The sequence below is a fragment of the Halyomorpha halys genome, unplaced genomic scaffold (assembly GCF_000696795.3).
Source record: "Halyomorpha halys isolate HHAL.00 unplaced genomic scaffold, Hhal_1.1 Scaffold226.1, whole genome shotgun sequence".
NCBI classification, from domain to species: domain Eukaryota; kingdom Metazoa; phylum Arthropoda; class Insecta; order Hemiptera; family Pentatomidae; genus Halyomorpha; species Halyomorpha halys.
In genome coordinates this window covers 374,406-395,200 of record NW_027115630.1, presented here as the reverse complement: position 1 = coordinate 395,200, position 20,795 = coordinate 374,406, and the positions used below count along the sequence as shown (strand labels likewise).

Here is a 20,795-nt window from a genome sequence, read left to right as displayed (position 1 = left end):
AGTGAGGATTGTCATTTCAGAAGCTATACCCTCATACTGTTATGACTATTAATAACTTATTAAATTGTTATAAAAAGTTATGTAAGGCCCATCAATTCTGGTTATGAACAAATACAAATATTATTAAATTTAATAATATTCTAAAAAAATGCAATATATTCCTTCTCCTATATCTTAAATATAAGGGAACGAGTAACTTTACTTGAAATAACTTTTTAAAATGTTGTTTTTTCACATTTAAATGATAATGAAGACGGACTTTTCCTAGGTTGCAATGTAGTTATCTCTTTATTGCTACGAATACTGTATAGTGGAAAAGTTTTAACACGATGCATAATCAAAAATTTTTTTTTCTCTTCTCATCTCAACATTGAGTTAACATCAATCCTCGCTCACTTCAATTTTTTTTTGTCACTGTGGTAGTACTTTAGCAGACTAATTTCCCAGTGTACCATTCAGATGACAGATTGACTCAATACGACCAATTTCAACAGTATTCAGAAAACCATTTTTAATAAAATTTCTTGACCGAAATTTTAATACTTTTCTTTTGTTTTAGAACCAATATTTAAAATACTAACAATGGTTTTATTGCGTTAAATTGTCAACTAATAAAAGATTCATACATATCAATAAATAAAAAAAAAAAAAACCACCTCTACTATACTTAAGGGTCAGGGGTTCAGTATTTTGTAAGGAAGTACCGTTACTAGACTAACGGTTGTGCATGGAGGTGATTTGGCTAAAATCATGCTCGACTGACTGATTTCTACCCAATTTATGAGGCTGGGCGGACCCTAGGAGGGCTTCAGAACCTACAGGGTTGACTCACGGCTATAGTATACCAGAAAACAATTTTCTGTCCAGCCGGATTCGAACCCGGGTTCTTGGAGCTAGTAGCATCGTGCCTTATCACGTTGCTTCCGCCCTTCCCTTATGTCTATGTATAGGGTCATTGAAATTAAAAAAAAAAAAAATGAACTGTAATAACCATGGTGACGAGACAACCTTAATGAGACTGGCCAAATTGCGCATGCGCCCGCATAGTTTAAAGTAGATCTTTTTCTTAAGCGTTTTTCGTCATTCTCCGTTATCATTATCGTGTATTACTCTCTATATACATTTTTTCTAAATATTTGGGTTCCCAACAGTATATTTTACCTCTATATTATGATTATGATTATGATTTAGGTACACAGGTTTCCTAATTATTAAATTTCAGTCACTTTTGACTTTTATTTTTAAAGCTAGGCTGACCACATACTCAAATAAAGACCATTTTGCGTGACTTGGTTATTTGGAAAATAGGACCTCGATGTATTTCCGTTGAAAACTGGAATTAAAAATTTTTCACGACCGCAATACCTACTATATATTTCATATATAGATAAGTAAAATAAAACCTATATTAAACCTAAATTTAGTTTCTTAGCTATATTAGAGAATAGATATCGCGGCTGATCACCCTTTGTTGGGCCAATTACTTTTACAATTTGCTGTACTAAATATTTTAGAATATCCCCAATATTCGGCCGTTCCCAATTATATTCTAAATTAAGCCTCTAAGTTATATTTACTGTCCAATAATGATGTAAAAGAAACTCCATTTAGAGATATTTAAAAGCATTAGGTAGGTTATGTTTTCCAATAAAATGTAGAAAACTATTGCACTGAAAGGATATTTGAATATTAAAATGAGTGATTCGACGTTTCACTATTTCATAATTAATTTGAATTAAGAAAAAACTTATGCATTCATTGCTTGGCGGGATCGATACTATAAAACATTCGCCTAAGCCCTTCCTATCCGACTTCCTTATCCGCCTATTGTCCTTTTATCATAGAGATTGAAATATGACACTAGTGAAACCAGGCATTTTATGCTTGGAGTGATCAAACCTGTGTCAGCTATTCACTGCTGAGATCGATGTATGTCGGGTTTTGTAGCCAGGCCATAACAATGGATTTAAAACAAAAAAAATCAAACAAAGCATGCAGGCTTTCAAGAGATGAGTTTATTTTTTCCACTTTTTTTTTTTTACTTTATTTGTTTCTGTTCAAAAACCACAATGTGATAAATATTAGTTTAACTTCTAGTGCAATTTTATCATTCGGAAGCTTTTGTGAAAATGGTAAGGTGTCACACTATTTATTTATTTTTATTTAAATCAATATAAATAAAACATACGAAAATAATTAAAATATTTAAAAAAAAATCCTTGCATTTCTAAAAAAACGGTCATTTACAATACGGTCATCGTTTTGCCAATTCAGTTTAAAATGGTGTCTCAGGGCGTTGTTCTCGAAATGGACTAAAGATGAGCTAATAAAATTTTTTTAATGCATTTTGAAATTATTATTAAAATATCAGAAGGCATTTTAAACTGAAAGGGCTGGTTAAATCCCATCGATTTAAATATTTGATTATTCGGTATATTCATTAGACCATTGACACTCCATTTTTTTGTGAATGAAGTATGATAAGATAGTTGAACGTGGAAGCTTCCAGTTCTTCTCAAGCGCACTTCGGAATTTTCAATCAAAAGGGCATCTTCCATTGAATTTTGCATCAGTTGTTTTTCTGATTAGACGTGTCCTAATTGCGATAATAGTTAAAACCCGCTGATATATTTTTCTTTTTGGGTTTTTGAATAGATGCGCGAAACGTTAAGGAAAACCGAACAAAATCTCTTCAATCTCTCTCTCAAGGAAACTTAAGAGGCTGTATAGATGATGGACCCTAAATTCAGATGAATAATACTCCCATGGCTTTGAATTCTCAGCCAATTTTGTTCTTCGGGTTCAATTGCCTTTACATAGTCTTAAAAACAGATTTTCTGTGAATATTCTACATCGAAAATACTCATTTCGAATAAAATTTCCATAGTGATGGTGGAGATAAACCAGGAGAGTCAGTAGGATTCATTCCTTGGTATTTTATTTTTAAAATGTGCCATGAGTCGGTAACAGCTTGATAGAAATATATTATATTATAATATTAATATTTTATATTAATTTTAATTAATATTTTAAATATATTATAATTGTATAAAAAAATAATTAAAAAGTTGTTTTCTAAAGAAGCAAAGGATGTGAAATTAGAGAAAAGTAACTGGGTTTAATTCAATTTTTCTGCCCAATCTGACGTATTGTTAGTGATCATGGACGTTGACAAAGATACATCAATCGATAATACATTTGTCAGATAGGAGATTTCGCCGGAAATTAGAGAGGGCAACTGTAAGTTACACTACCACTCTCAAGTTTAAACATTAAAACAGTCAATGATGTAATAGAGAAAAACTGAGATGGTAAGGCTCCCTGTAAAGAATGGAATTTATCAGATTTCCTAGCAAGATCTTTCAAGCCTTTAACGGAGACGTGGTAAAGGAACTGTATGAAAAGTAGACTTAAACTATATAGAAAGCAAAGTAAAGCAAGTCATTTAAAAATGAGGAATAGAAGCAGGCAATCAAAGGGAGGCCGTCAGAGCCGGAGGGGGCTTTATAGACAACCTTATTAAACTGCCTAGGTTGATGGTGAAGTTCTGCTAACTGATCTCTGTAGTAATAAACAGTGTGCTACAGGAAAATATATTATCTCTTCAATATGCTCCAAAAGCTTGTAGAAAGTCACTTCAAGAATGAGTTGGATTAGTGGTCAAGAAACATGTTAACAAATCCTGACCCCGGGATTGAATGTGGTAGTTGAACATCATTTATTTGTTTAGAAATATCAGCCGTGAATTGACCCTGGGACCCAACTTTTATAAAGGATGTACTGAATGAATGACTAAATGGAAATCAATCTTTATTCTGGGCCACTAGGTCCCCTAAGAATAACAATTATGAACAGTTTTAGCAGCTTTTGTCTTAACATTAACTTACACTACAAGTTCACTGAAGTTTGATAGTCTAGGAAACGGATTTATAGTTGATGTTTGAATGAGATTAAGTAGGAAGCTTTACGGATGTATATAGGTAAGGAATTCCAAGATGAGGTAGTTCGATTCCCTGGGGTCTTAGTGGAGCGGGTCCGGCGGGGAAGTATTGCATTTTTTCTTTTATGATCTCCTATTGTGAGATTGTGACATGTCGCACATCGACCAACCTACTCGCTATAATTGTCTGTTTGAAAAGTCAGATAAGTAAGGCTTAAAGTTTCCTCTTCCCGTTTTAAACTATTAATTCTAAAGTGATATAGGACCGTCGCTCTCCTGCAACTGACCTAGCCAATCCTTCCCACGAGACCAGCCCCGCTAAGACCCCCGTGGATAGACGGCCCTAAATCACTTTTGAAATATTTGCTAAATCGGGAAGACTTTAAGATAGTTAAATTGAGCAATATTTAAAAAGCACCTGAAATTAAAAACGGTGTGATTTTTTATAAGAGGAAGTTTTGTAGGGATATAGATATCGGTAGGTTGGGATCTCGTGTTTAATAGGTGAGTGGATGTCAATGATAAGGATAAGTAGGGTAAGGAGATCAATTATGTAGGAAGGTTTTTTTGATTAATTGTGTTTGATATAGAAATGTACCATGAAGGTATTGTCTTCGGATCCTGGGATAGAACCAGCTTTGCTCGGAATAGTAATGTGAGAATGCCTAGGAATCCCGAAAATGAATCTTACAAAGAAGTTCATTTAAGCTGTACTTGTTTTAAGTGATAAAAACATCGAAGGATGAACTAGGTGGTTAAACAGTAAATCCTTGACTAGACCTAAGACCCTTTTGGGTGCGATGACTTTTTTACAGAAAATCACTGTATCCAGCGGCCATCTTTTACTTTTACTTACTGATCTATATATGAAATAATCCGAGGAAGCATTGCGATTATATAAAATTTCGAATTTGAGTTTTCAAAGGAGACATAATTTTCGAGATTCCTTTGCTCAAAATACCTAGTCTCGAAACATTGTCTGGTTGTCTGTTAAATCAGTCTAGATAGTGTCGATTTTACACTTTTTAAGATTTATACACGAACGGCTTCCACAATTTTGATTAAACTCGGTAAATCAATATAAAATCAAGCGGTTTTTAGTTTTAGCTAGGTAGTATTCTTATTGAAATAGTTTAACAGAGCTCAATTAACAAATTCTTGAAAAATCTTTCTCTGAAGTACCTTTAATGTTGTTTATTTGAGATAAATAACCAGTTCTTATTTTAGGGATGGTTAGCAATAAAAAAAGGATAAATAAAAAAAATCAAAGGAGTAAAAAGAAAAAATTGAAATATGAGTTCGAATAAGAAAAAAGTTGAGACTACTGGATCTCTTTGAATCCCATTCATATACATACCTCTTCGATATCTTTTGTTAAACTGTTGAATTCTTTGTATAAACCATGTTGACAACCTCAAGATATCCTGTAATACCTTTCATTTTTTATAGTAAGCCAGAGTTTTGTGGTGTGCACTCAGCACCATTTGGTTATTAATAGTGGCAGCTTTTCTTAGAGAAAGAAGCTTTTATTATACATTTTATGGCTTCAAAAAGTCTTTGTATTTTGATGTGTAATATTTTTTTTCTTCCATCTACTCTTTCAACCTTATAACAAATAAGGTTTAATAAGTTTTCTTTTTTAACTTGTTTATTACCTTTCTATTCAATCTAATCTCTATATTTCAAGTAGTGATCTAATCTAAAATTCTTAACAACTAATTCACCACATTTAGTCATCGCTCCGTAGTGCTCCAAGTGATATGGAGCACGTAGATCTTAATAAACGTGAATTTTGATTCTTTGAAAAATGGAAATCTCGCAATAAAATGTAATTATTATAGATCAAGAAAATCCTAGATCAACTTTCCCTGTTGCCTAATAATAACCCTAATACTAAAGAAATTATTTTTTTTCTTTTCCATTATTTTCCCGATGCGGTTAAATGATTTATGGATGAACTTTCAAGAGCGAACCAATCTAACTCTTTGTTTTCATATAAATATTTTCTTTCTATCTAGGATAAACGGTTTCTAAGATGAAACAAAGGAACTATATGTGACAGAATAATAAAGTAAACATATGGTTCAATAGAAATTCTGAAAAACAATGCCAACGTTAATCCTCGGATACACATAAGAAGAATCAGATCAACATGGATAGCTCGGAAACAATAAGATGATTCATAAAGATAAAGTAAAAAAAAATTGCTAAAATAGTTTTTGGAATCTCACATATCAAAATCGAGAACTATTTCTGAGGAAAATAGCTCGATGTAAAAGTAAACAAATATAAATATAAATCGGGTCAGAAAGAATACAAATTTAGTAATATAAAAATAAAAAATAGATTAGTACCCAAAATATTATACGGAAATACACAAAGATTAACAGAAATCCACGAAGATGATTGCTTTCACAATATAGTACTATATATATATTCATTTTATTTTATTCAACCTTTAAATCCTATTTTATAACTTTGTAATGTTTTAGTTCCTTATTGGAAGAATATTTCTCGCTATTCACTCATTTTCAAGTTCATTGTTCTAAATATAAACTTACACTAATCAATAGTTTTTAAAAAAATATATATATAGCAATTTTAAGTAAACCAATTAAAATTATTTCTTGAATTTTTTTAAAGTTCAGATTGCTATTTAAATAACTAATTTTATTTTAATTAATATTAATTTAAACCCTAAGATTAGGTCATGTTACTCAATTATAATTATTAAAAACTTAATTTTTAATGTTTATAAGTCAAAATAAAAATAAAACATTTTTATTATTAATATTTTTATAAGCAGTTCTCTGGCTTTGAAAAAATATAATTTTAGTAAAATAAACATAACAGTTTATCATCATTAAACATAATAGTTTAATTCATAAATAAATGTATGAAAATACTTAAAGGACAATCTATATAGACGGTCGCTTTCAGAATATATTAAATTATTTCATTAATTATCTTCACAGTAAATAAGCTTCTATTTTTAATAATTTGCATGATCATTTCCTTGAAGCAGATCCTTTTGGATATTCCTCGAATTCCAACTTCCTCCATAAAAAGCTGGTCGAGAAGCAAAATAATAAAAAAATCTCAGAACAATCTCATCGTTTCCCTTCATTAAGGAAATTTCTTTTTAATCATTTTCCACGGTTGGCTCAGAGCCAAATAGTGATTCGGGTCGCCAATTTAGCTTCAACCAGCTCTGGTGTTCTGGACCGTTCTTAAACAGGAAGCCAGGAGTCAGTATTTTTTTCATAGTATTTTAATTCGAATTCAATAATTACTACATTATTATATTCAGATACTAATAAGCATGTAAACAACGAACCACTTCTTAGTATTAAATTAGTAACGTGAAATCTTTTTCTATAAGCTGTCAGTGTTTCCGAACACCCATCAGCAGTGAGCTCCATGAAATAAACCTGAATACTAAAATATAAATAGAACTGAACATCCCGAAAATTATATCCTAAATTAAGAGGAAAGATAATAATCCTTAGTTTCATCATACACAGTATAGTTATCAAATTAATTAGCATAGTGCAACTTCTATTTAACGGAGATCACTGCGGAATGATAATGCAACAGTAAATAAACACACAAATTTTCTTCCTGTCTAGTTCCATATTTTCAACAAAAAAAAATGTAAAATTTTTTTTTTAATTACTACAGTTGTGTAACCTGTAATAGTTAATATCATTTAACGTTTTTCCACGTTGATACCGATAAAAAAATAGGTATAAAGAGAAAAAATGACGTTTTTAAAAATAGTTTTGTGCAAAACGTCGTTTTTGCACAAATATTTTGGCCATAAACCATATACATTAAAAGAAACTAAAATGGAATCATGTTTTTTTTTTTTTTTTTGGTTACTTATTGCTGTTTTCTTATAAACCTTATCGTTCTCAACTACAATCCCTAAAGACCTCAAAACGTATCACCTTAGAAAAATATAGGGTTTTCGTACTAAAAGTATTCACTAATGACAACACTGACTTATTTTAATGAGTGTCATTTTAATGACAGTCTGACTTAAATTAAATAAAGGTTTTATTGATTTAATTTTTTATATACACCGTAAATTCCTACAATACATATAAAGGTCTACTAATCGCTGTTACGTACGTATTTTTACGTAGTTTTTGTTCGACAATGGTGATCAATTTTTAGACCATTTTTTCAATTTATTTTCCCTAGTTGTGCACGCTGTACAATAATGTCTTTTTTTGTTTTGTTTATTTGAATATATAGGTGAAAATACTTTCTATGGAGTTTTTTTTATTAAAACGCCTTTTTTTATTTTAATAACGTTTCGGCGAGTTCATTTCAATATTCAGGTTATTTGATAAATTTTGTTACACCTTTGTATTCAAAAATTTATAAATTCAATATGGTATAAAATACGGACAATAATACTTTATAATTAACTTGGTCCATTTTCTAACTAAATTTATATCAACAATAAAAATAATTTAGAGTCTAACAATTTTTTATTTATAAATATTAGTATTACATTAATTTAAACATTTAACATGATGTTAATAGATTAATGATTAATGATTAATAATTATAATTAATGATTAATGATTAATATTAATAGTATTGTTAACATGATTTTTAATAGAATAGTGTAATCTCAGGTATCAGATGATCTCAAAATGTCAAAGACCTCGAAACGTTGTTAAAATTAATTAAAAAACGCCTTAGTAATTATTTTCATCTAAACCATCAAATGCATACAACAAAATAACTTCCTAACTATTTAAGAATTTTATATACACATATACTAATTATATCTTATTTGTTTGGCAGGGACACCAAGGACCTCCAGGTATCCAAGGCTTCAAGGGCGAACAGGGTAACCCAGGCATTGATGGTACGCCTGGCATACCAGGAGCCAACGGGAGGCCCGCCATCAAAGGAGAAAAGGGTATGTCTAATAACTTAAACCTATTATGAATAATAAGAAAACATCTTGTTATTCTTGGAAATAATTTACGAAAAATAAAAAAAAAAATCAGAAAAATATTTTTGTTTACGGAAATAATCCTTTCCTTGATAAAATTATAGAAAGATGAGTCCACGAGCCCTCTAGATTCTACTGGGAGTTTTATTAAATTCCTCCTACATTTCATTAAACCATTGGGTTTCTAAAAGGTTTAAAATAATTCAGACTGACCAAAAAATATTTTAGTATAAACTGTGTCCGTCACATTTTGATACAATGTTACTACCTATACTTAAAACTTCCAAAAAATAATAATAATAACTAAAAAAGCACTTATTAAATATTCATTTGAATTAAACCACAAAATGTGATTTGAGAAAAGATTTTAAAAACAGATATGTCATGGCTTACTTGAAACAAAAAATACCGTGGGAAGGATTTTTTAAAAACATATATATAATCTATTAACCTGTCGTTTAAACCAAAACATTATAGGCCTACTGTTCACTAAACTTTTATAAAACTTGTATAAAGCAAATAATAAATAAATGAAAATCGATGGTCTATGATTGATTTCTTGAAGGCTTCAGTATCACTATCCCATAAGAATTACTCCCAAATTTAAACAACAACTATAAATATAAACTACCGTTTTAATAATAATAAACACAAAACTTTTCCTTCCACTCTAGTTCAATATCTTCAGAAAGAAAAAAGTAAAATGATCATTTTATTTTTTTTTTAAATTACCATAATCATTTAACGTATAATAGTTAATATCATTTAACGTTTTTCCACGTTTATTCCGATACAAAATCACGCACACGGGAAAAAATATGGTTCCTTGAAAATATTTTCGCGCAAAATGTCGTGTTTTTGAAAAATATTTTTGAGCAGAGTTGGCCATGAACCATATAAAACTTTAGAGTGACAATAATAGAACTGATAAATATAGGACTAATAACAGGATGTCCTGCTGCAGTTTGGGCTCCAGTCTTCGGGTTGAGGTTGGGTTTCCCAAGTTGTATGTCACTACTCCTTTAACTGGGAGTGGAACTTGATGTAATCCTCTATTGTCTTTATTTGTAATTCCCAATGCAATTGACTGTTTATTACAAACCAAGGAGCATCCACTGTAATTCTTACAACTATATTCTGAAAATATTGTAATTTTTTTCTTTTTCGTAAAAAAAAACAACGTAACTGATATTATTGCTCATGGTGGAAATTAATATGCAAACAAATTATAAAAAAATAATTTCCATCAACTTCTAGCTGCTATTGAATCCAATTTCCTCATTGATCTTGCCGAAACCTAATCTGCAATTACTAACCATGTGGTTCGAAATTAGTAGCCAGGCAGACATGTATAGTTTAATGCACATTATCTGCAAGTCTAATGGGCAGTCTCAGGTACAGAACACTAGCTGTCAGGCAGCCCGCTGTTTAACTAATATCCACGGTCAGTTCATTAGTCCCTTTATAGTGCAATACTAATTAATACGTCATTATGATAACTTAGGGAAACTAATTGAGCTTACGACTGCCTACAATTATTTGAGGTAGAAACAGGGTGCTTGTTACCAATGCACGTGACTGTTTCAAACTGGATATAACTCAGGTGCAGGCAATTTTAATCTTTCTAAAATGAATTGGTGCGTTGGAAAACCTCATAATTGAAGATTTTGTGTTCAACACGTGACTTGGGAGCATGACCCTTACATAATGGTGCCATATTGAATGACTCCAGTGATTTCCTTTCTCATAGAAGTACTTATAGTCCAAGAAACGAAGCTATAAATAAATGGAACATGGTCCGGGTACGGTCAAACCCAATTAGTGCTAAAATATTTTAATTGAGCCAACGTTTCGCCCCACGTTGTAGGGTTTCGTCAGGGCTAAAAAAGATACAAAAACTTAAATGATGTAAACATAAGCAAAAAAGTTTTTAATTTAATTATTTATTTAATGTAATTTACAACTGTACAAAATAATACAATTGGTAAATATGTAGTATGTTTCATATACACTTGAAAATCTTGGGAAGGAACCACACATTGGTGGTACTTCAAACATTAATTTAAATTAGAAGGTCCCGTGGCCATCTTCTTTTCAGACGCCTCGGAGGATTATCAGGAATTAAGGATGAAAGATTAAGAATTAATGGGTTAGGATGGTTAAGGAGTTTGGAATAAAAAGACGCATATCTGTTTTGGGTCAAATCTGCGACGAATGGGATGTGTAAGGTCTTTATGAATGAGTTTATTTGTGACGTAATTAGGAGCATCAAGGATTTTACGTAGGATTTTGGATTGTAACGATTGGATGCGGAAAGAATTTGATGGTTTGGTGGAGCCCCAGAGCTCAATTCCATATGTCTAAATTGGTCTGATTATGGAAGTGTATACTAATTTTTTGTAGTGAATGGGAAGTTTAGAGCGTTTGTCAAGTAAGTGTTGTAGCAATCGGAATCTACGAGCAGTTTCTTGTCGTTTCAGTCTTCTGTGTGGATTACAAGTAAGTCTCTTGTCAAGATGGTGTCCTAAGTATTGAATCTGTTCAACAGGAATTAGTGGTGTATTTAGAAAGGATAATGTAGGACAGGAGGACAGAGGATTACGACGGAGAGTAAAGGTGATCTGGTGGGATTTGTCAGGATTTATTTTGATTTTCCAGTTTTTACACCATTCTTTAATAGATGTTATGTGTGCCTGTAGTGTTTTTGATGCATTAGTTGGGTCGTTGTTTACAGAAAGTATACATGTGTCATCAGCGTTGTAAAAAAGTAAATAAAAAATTAAAAGGTTATACAACGAAACGTAAAAATTAAATAAGAATAATAAAAGATTATAGACAATAACTGGAAACGGAAATAATAACAGATAAAAAGAAGAAATATAAAAGAGATGGAAAAGGGGAGAATATGAATAAAATCAATAATAGAGGAAGAAAATGAACGAGACAGAAAACGGTCCTGTTACAACAAAAGTCAGAGCCAGAGCTTACCTTTTGTATTGGGGGGAGTGAGGATTGGCAGTTAAAGTACGTTACATTTGAAAATAATTTTAAAGTAAAAGATATTATAGAAAAAAAATTAAGGTAAATAATAAGTAATAATATGTATTATAGGGGAAAGAAATTATATATTTAAAAAAAATTAGATGTACACGGATAGAAAACACAGAAGAAATAAAGTTAAAAGAATGGATACAATAAATATAATTGATGAAGAAAGATAATATACAAAATAAATAGGGGTACAGAGGTATGTAAATTATATAATAGAAAAGTATTGCTTAAGTTGGAAGTAACTTATAAATATAAATTAAAAATAAGATATACAAATATAAAAGAAAAAGAAAAGGTAATACATATAAAATATAATTAAATTAAGTATAGGGTGAAAATTTAGAAAATAAAACCAGATTAAAAGACATGACAGGATAGTGGGCTTCAGAGAATGCAGAACGTAGAGGAAAGAAGAGTTATGGAGGTTTTATAAGGTTTAAAATGTATCAGTATGTCAGGGAGATGAAGTCTGTATCGACTTTATGATTGACGGAAATCTCTGTTAAATCTATGTGAATGGACTCCGAGATAAGACGTTTTTTTATAGTTGGAGAAAATTGCAAGAATTGAAGGATTATCGAAATTAAAAGCATGGTTCAGGTTTAAAGCGTGTTCTGATAATTTAGAAGCAAGTGGGTTACAGGAGTTTATAGAAGTTTTGTGCTGAGAAATGCAGTTCTTTAGTTTCGCATATATAGAAGGAATTGCAACATTGGGTTGAACAAGATATCTGGTAAACTACATTGGAACGGTGCAAAAAATGGACTTCGAGATGAGGCGTTTTTATGGTTGGGGACAGCAGCAAGAATCGAAGTTAAAAGCATGATTGAGGCAGCTAATATACTGACAAAATTAGCTAAAAATAAATTTTGGTGTGTTACGCGTATCACTAATTTACTATAAGATTTCGTATATTTGGGGTTTTCACGGTGACGAATATCAACTTAGTTCCTATCAAGAATAGAACAGTTTTAAAGAAGATATCAATGCTGTGTACTTTTTCCGGTCAGAACTCTTGTCCCTATTTTTCATTTTCTCCCCTTTTGTTATCGAATTCTTTAATATTTTGTTTACTTAAATATTGTTGTCAACAGTGGAAACTGGCTTTTTATTTTAAAATATGCAAAAATAAAAAGATTAACATTCTTAAATAAACATTTTATTGATGTTTAACATTCTTTATTTAAGCACTGTTAGACTACTCCTATGGCGATAAAACCGATCTAATATCAAAGAACACTTGATTGTTCATTGATTAACCGAGTTTAATCAAAATCAACAAAAATCTCAATTTCAAAAGGAAGTTAATTTTGGTTTGTCTTAGTCTACGACTAAGGTTCATTCTTGAAAATAATACACACAAAAAATAACCCACTTGATAACAGTTCTTTTTTTCTGACAACAATGTATTTCAGTTAGATATCAATATTTAATTCTTCTAATTACTGACTGATGATATAAACTTTCCATGATTATTCACCTTCTGATTATACATCTGCCAAAAAACCTAAAATAACATACTGACAAATCAGAGACAGGCGAGAACAGAAGCTTGATAAATAATCATTTTGTCCTGGTTCGAAGTTGCACAGTGAAAGAGGACATAACATATTTATCCGATGACAACAATAGATTAGCGGTGCGAGTTTCGACACTGGTCCGCTACTGCTCGGAATCAATCACTACTCACCTACCCAATTACTCTCAGGGCAATTCGACTCTCCTGCAGTGCTGTTGTTCTCTCATAGTGTTGTGTTTCATTTAGTAGGGTTGTATGTCGATCCACACTGTTCATTCGATACCATCAGAATATTTTTGTCAAAGAGAAATAATTGATCTTCAGTTACATCCCGGTCAAACGTTTACGACCATCAGTTCTATTTTGTGAAAATTATACTGAGAAGAAGTTCTACACTTTCAAATGAAAGATAGTATCTTTTTTTACATACATAGTTCATTTTATATTAGTAAGGAAAATCTGACGATCCCAACGCCCATATTTGTCAGTTTGTTATTTAAATCTAAAATATTCGCTTGACTATTCCTCAAATGGTTACTTATTTTGCTATTATTCAATATATTTAATTTTGTACGATGATTTTATTTTACGATTACGATGATATTTTATTTATCATTATTATTATATATTTTTTATTCTATTGCCAATTATTCATGGACAATTATAAAATATAAATCAAAAAGTTGATAAAAATTGGCTGATAACATTCAGTCATTAATTATTTTATAAAAACCTTTTTCTATGGAAACTATTAAAAGTGAGCTTAAATATATCTTATAAATGAGTAAAAAGTAAGATTAAGGGATAATTTTTGATGAAATAAATTTTTTAAAAAAATTTATTATTATAAATTAATAATGAAAACTTATAGATTTGATTTCACGATTGATGATTTGATCTCCATATTAATAATATAATAAAAACATTTAGTTCATTTTATTTAACTAAAATAGCTTTTGAAATAAAAAATTTCTAAAAAAAAAAGAAGTATATTAAATAATGGAATTTTAAGCGAATATACTTTTTAAAAAAATAATCTGAACATTGATTGCAATTCCACGTCTTGATTTTAAAAAATATATATAATTTCATTAAACATCTTAGATATTGATCTCTTTCTTCAGAACTTATAATTACATTTGCTAGGTTTTAAGTCCTTAGTTTTAAGTCTAAGTTTCAAAATTCAAAATATTAATAATTTAAAGATTGCAATAATTCCTATTTAATTACTAGCTTAGTGTCATAATTGAAACAGAATGATGATCATCACCATCATTGAGAACCTAAACCATTATGATGTAATAATTAGTACTGAAGATTAGGATCAATCCCTAAGACGTTAAATGAAATAATTTTTTTTTTTAAATCAAGACGTGAAATTGCGATCAATGTTCAGATTTTTTTATTTTTTAAAGTATATTCACCTAAAATTCAATTATTTAATATACTTCTTTTTTTTAGTAATTTTTTATTTCAAGAGTTATTTTAGTTTTAATTGTATTAAATTTTTTCAAAAAATTTAGAAGATCCTTTTGTCCAGCACCGTACCTGTCATCTTCAATGACGATTTATTAGATCTAAATTATTTTTTAAATGTAAATCTAATATTTTAAAATGAACTAAATTTTCTGAAATAAACAAAGAAAGAACAATATTGTTGATAACCTGCGTTGAGAAACAAAGTGGACTATTTCTTTTTTACTATATAAAATTATTTGTAATAAAAGTAATTCGTCACTTTCAAAACTTATCTAAAAGCAGCTTGACAAAAGTTTGTGAAATCATCTACCAGAAGGTTTGTTCTCAAAATAACACCTGGTGGGTTGGTTGAATATAATTTCAAACATCTCCCATCATACTGTATTTCATACAAAGATTCAATCCGTCGTTTATAATAGAGGAAACTGTGAACATCGATTAGAATACCTGTAAAATAGAAGAAATTGTATAAAGTTTGTTAAAATCGTTTTGATTTAATCAATCAAACCGTTTCGAATTAAAATGGATTTATTTCTACTCTCAATTACGCAGTAGAAAAATTAAGCATTATTTATATTACTTTTAAAAACAACATTACGTTCTGTAATTACCATATTATTAATAAAATAACAACAATTAGATATTCGATAAAGGAGATGTTTAGAGAAAATCTAACCGAACAATTACGGAGTTATGTTTTATTTAGCAATGGCCTGCCAATTCAGGGTCCATTAATTAAATTTAATTAATTATATAGATATGAATCCCTGGAATCGTTCCCGGCCTTCAATTAATTTGTTCAATGGAATTAATACATCTATATGGGGTGTTATTTAGTGCTGAGTAACCTGTATACATTTCACATATCCGGATATATCTATTAACGCCATCTCCTTAATTGTCCTCTTCAATTTAATGTATTCACTAGGAAAATGTACCATTATGTCAATTCTACTAAATATGGATATATATAATACTTTATATCCAGAAACCGCAAACTGAATAAATATTTCTTCTTTTTTTTTTATTATATTTCTAAAATATTATTAATAATAATTGATTTTTATACAATGGGATACGACGTGCAAAAGATTTTTTTCCAACGACGGTAAAAAAGGAAATGCTGCGAAAATTGGGAAACATGTAGCGGATTCTCAGGAAGCTTTTACAACATAAGAATCAGATACTGCGAATTTTCCCACAACCACCTGTCCTATGTATTGCCAATGTGGGGATGTATCGTATCCAGGTTAATGTACCCTCATTAAAAAAAATTACTAAATATTGGACCGAACGAGAAAAGAACAACGAGGAAAGGATGCTTCCGGTAGGTTACTCTCTTACTGAGTTAATAAAAAAAGCTCTCAGTATTGTTGATCTTCTTGCACAGTATTCCTCCACCCATTCCTGGAACACAGGATCTCAAATCAGCGAATTATATATCATCTCAAAGGGGATGATAAAGGAAAACCTTTTATCATTTTTGTTTGGAAGTTCTTTATTTATCTCCATGGTAACTTCCTTGAGGCATTTTACAACTTATCTTTAGCACTCTGATTCTTCATTTATCTATAGCCTCTACTTGAAAAAAAAAATATATAGATTTGAATTATAATTATATTTTATTCATTAAATGTAACTAACATAAAATCTCACACAGGGGTTTATCTATTGAATTTTATCTTGATAAGTTAGGAAAGACTCATTTAGTGCTCATGCGCTAGTTTGAGGAAAAGAAAGGCATGATCCTCTCCGCTTCTTATAGAACGTCAAATATCAATCTTGTTGAGAAATAACATTTTGAACTCCATCATAATAAATTTTATTTACTTGACATCTAATAATAACCTCCTACCTCAGTCTTGGGACACTTTTGTTGTTTTGTTTTTTTTTTCTCGCTATTTTCGAAGCTTTATTATTTTTTTTTTTTGCTTTTAACTGTTTCTTGTGACAGATTTGTTGTCTCGGTGTAACTATTCTGTGAAATGAAATGATATAGCCTTTTATTTATGCAATAAATATAAATCATACAAAATACACTATAGACATTTAAAAAAGAAAGAGAGAAAAAATAAATAAAAAATGTATATGTATAATAGTTGACAAAACATTCTATCAATGTTCTTTCCATCTTTCTGTAGTCGTTCCTGCATAGGCCTTCTTTTTTGGGAGTAATTCAAGTCAGCACTTCCCGGGGTGACCAGCCCTATTGGGAGGCGAGTTCTTTCCATTTCTTCTTCCAGACATCCCTGTCCCTAACAGCTCTCCACCAAAGGGGTCCTGCCATCCTCTGGAAAATATCGCTCCATCTTTTCTTTTGACATTCTCCGGAATGCAGAAAAAGAGGCCACCTTGAACCCATTATCATCATGACTTCATCCCCACGCACCCATGGGGCTTAGAAGAAAATAAAATTATTTTTTAAGCCAATTTCTATGTAACTGGATAACAATCACGTACACGTAAAATTTAGGTAATCGTTTGACGTTACAGCTATTTGATTAAGTCTAAGCTCAAAATTGCTGAAATTAATTTTATAAGCTAGTCCTTTCTTTTTCTAAACCGTGTTAAACGGAATTGAAAGCAGTGGAATAATATTTTGTATTTGTTAAGCAGAAGAAGAGGTGATATATCTAATTTTAAATATAAAAAATTTCAAAAAGTGAAAACTTCATTGTGTAATATTAGTATACTGTCTGAAATTTATGATTTAATCATATAACACTACTTTTTTTGCATTAGTTTTTTTGTACAGTTCCAAGATGAATATCTGAATACATCCTGGAATTTTATAATATTTTGTGTATCGATGTTCTTTATTTTTAAAAGAAGTTTTTATTTACTTTTTCATTGATCATAGGATAGAGATGAATTATTTACTCATTTAGTATATTTAAAATGTTTTTTGTTTTTTCACGTGATAACCGAAAATAGGTGACTCTTGCCAACTTAATGATTAACGTTATTTTATCAGCCAATGTGTTCGGTGGCAGTCAGGGGATATAAAGATAATTATTAAAGGACAGGAAATGTTTCAAAATAATTACATTCCCTGTTCTCTGCTCGTGTAAACGGTTGACAATGTCAATTTAACATATTCCTCAGCAAATTAAGTCATTCTAATGAGGGAAGCGTTAATTGACACGAGCTGTCCCTAAAATCATTTATTTAATTTAAACATTTCAAGTAATCAGTTGAAGTCTGATTTAAAAATAATGCACCATAATTAATTATAATTTCGTAGAAAATTACGCAAAATACGACCGGGTCTTTTAATTCTCAGTGAGCTTAGAAGAGATGTTCAACCTTGTAATGTTTGTCCCTCATCAATTTTTTTTCCCGAAAACGACTAATATTCTTATATTTTACGTTACTTTGTTTTTATACATAAATTTACAATAAATCTTTTTACTAAATCTGATGTGAAATAGTATTTCAAAAAGATTACATATTTATTCAGTTCCTACATTTTAATTTACGTGCTTAGTTTATTTTGATATCGTTTCGTAACTTTTCCTTTACAATTTTTTTCTGAGTGCCCAAAAACTGCTATGATTGCAATATAGATGATAGTAATATCTTGTTAAAACCTTATTTCAATAGGAAAAACTTAAATAAAAATCACAAAGTCAAGATGATAAAAATAATTAAGAATTCCACAGTTTTTCTAGATAATTTTGATATGAATACAAAACTAACATAAAACAGTCGAACAATTTTTACTTTCAACTACGTTTAAAAGTCCCTTACTTCCAAATAACTAAATTTCGTAAAAAATCATCTATGTATGCGTGTGTTTGTTACTCTGTGTGTATGTTGACCAGTGAATACACATTATATGCCTAGGATATATTTTTTTATTTTTACAACTATTGTACTTTCCATAAGTCACCCCTTTAAATTATTGATTTTAATCATTTTTACCGTTTTCGATTTTGATCAAACTCGCTTTGTCAAAATCTTATCGACATAAATAATTGTATTAAATAAATAAAATCCTATTCAGTAAATTATGGAATAATTTATAACTGTGTAAAATCTTTTCTTTAAAATGACAAATATTTATACATAAAATATACGAATTAGGAGTTTTTATACATGCCTAATAATTTGTTTTAATACACTCAATTTATTACATTAATAAAATTTATATTTAATAAAATTTATTATTAAATTTTTTACAATAATATTAATTGAATTCCTATTTCCTACCCTAGGTGACAATGGACCACCAGGTAGCCCTGGACCTCCCGGACCACCTGGGATCACCTTCACAACCGACGATGGGGATATGGTACCGGGCTTTGGAGCTGGTAAGTACAAAAGATAGATAGTAACTATTAACAAAAATAAATTTAACTTACTGATTATATTTAACTTGGTGGTTACATCTAGGCTCCCCAAAGGAAATTTACTAAGTTAAATTATAAAACAAGAAACACATTAACCATGATGAAAAATATTCAATATTAATTGCTTTTCTAGAGTGAGATTACTATAAATGTTAGTAAAAGTTTAAGAAAAATATTTTAGTGAACAGGATTAATTTGAAATTTTAATACAGTGACAATCAATCTGTTTTTTTAAAGTATAAAAATTTGAAACGAGTGTAATATTAATTTCTTGCATCTGCCTGCTTAATCTCTGTTATTTACAAGTTATATTTGAATAGCGCACAATATAAACAGGGACTGAAGGCAATAAAACCTTGAATCTAAGGTGTACAAAGCTATATAAAGCAACGACCGAAATGATCCTAACTTTATTTTTTATTTCGGGTAATGAGTTAATAAACTTGGCATGTATGGAGTGTGGCGAGTAATGAAGCTTTTTTATGGCATGTACAACGTTTATATTTCGAGAATTGTAGCGAGTGATGTAACGTACAGGAAAGTAACCTCTGAATATTACGTTCAAAATCAACTGGTTACGGTAAATATCTTGTAATTGGTGTGATAACAATTTTAAATTTATTATTTATGTATATAATTTAAGAGCACATACACATAAAACAACAAAAAATTTAAATACAGGTCGTAACACTTTAATTGTTTACTTCACCTAACCTCGTCACTTTTTCATATTTTGATTTGAATTTTGTTGGGTCATAACAATGGCATTTGGTTGAGGATATTGTAGATTTTCTAGCTTTCTCATTTTCTTCTCTATCGTCTTAACTCTGAAATTTTCAAAGGAATTCGGTACCCCTTTATGTATTCTGATGTTAATTCATATTTTATGACTAATTCAAATTTTCGAACATCAAACGTATCCAATCATTTCAATCCAAAATCCTTAGAACCATAGTTAATGCACCCTATTACGTTTCCAACAGAACACTACACCATGACCTACATATCCCTTTTGTCCTTGACCTCATACCAACGAAATTCTTAAAATTCCATATAAACCTTTCCAACCATCCTAATCCTTTGGTTCAAACCTTATCTAGTTTCACCCATGCCTACAGCCCACCTAGAAGGTTGAAACGGCAGTGGCCAAGAGACTTATTAAAATAGAAATGGACAATTGGGGTTCTGGCAATGGTCAGATTCTCCACTCAAGTTGAGTGTTTGCGGCTTTAGCGCACTTGCTCAGCCTCCACTGACTCACTACCAGTGATGCGGCGAGAGGGATGCGCTGGAATCTTTTGAGCTCTGCTCTACCCCTCACACGTGGGGGATAGAGTGGGCTCAGGGATCCTCAGGTCGATTGTGTAAATATTGTATATTAGAGTGTAAATGTGACTAGAGACTTATTAGAGTGTAAATGTGACTAGAGACTATATTATTTTATCATTATGTTAATTTATTTATTTATTTTTCATACAG

At 30.3% G+C, this 20,795-nt stretch overlaps 1 protein-coding gene across 6 annotated transcripts in view; it reads left to right on the top strand.

The window, feature by feature from the left end:
• Positions 1-20,795, top strand: part of Mp (Multiplexin) — a 908,252-nt gene that overhangs the window by 789,145 nt on the left and 98,312 nt on the right. For all 6 annotated transcript variants that reach the window (XM_067052620.1, XM_067052619.1, XM_067052622.1 and 3 more), the window contains 2 exons: positions 8,762-8,879; positions 19,182-19,277. In XM_067052620.1, the coding sequence (XP_066908721.1) occupies positions 8,762-8,879; positions 19,182-19,277 (214 nt within the window). The remainder of the gene's footprint in view (positions 1-8,761; positions 8,880-19,181; positions 19,278-20,795) is intronic.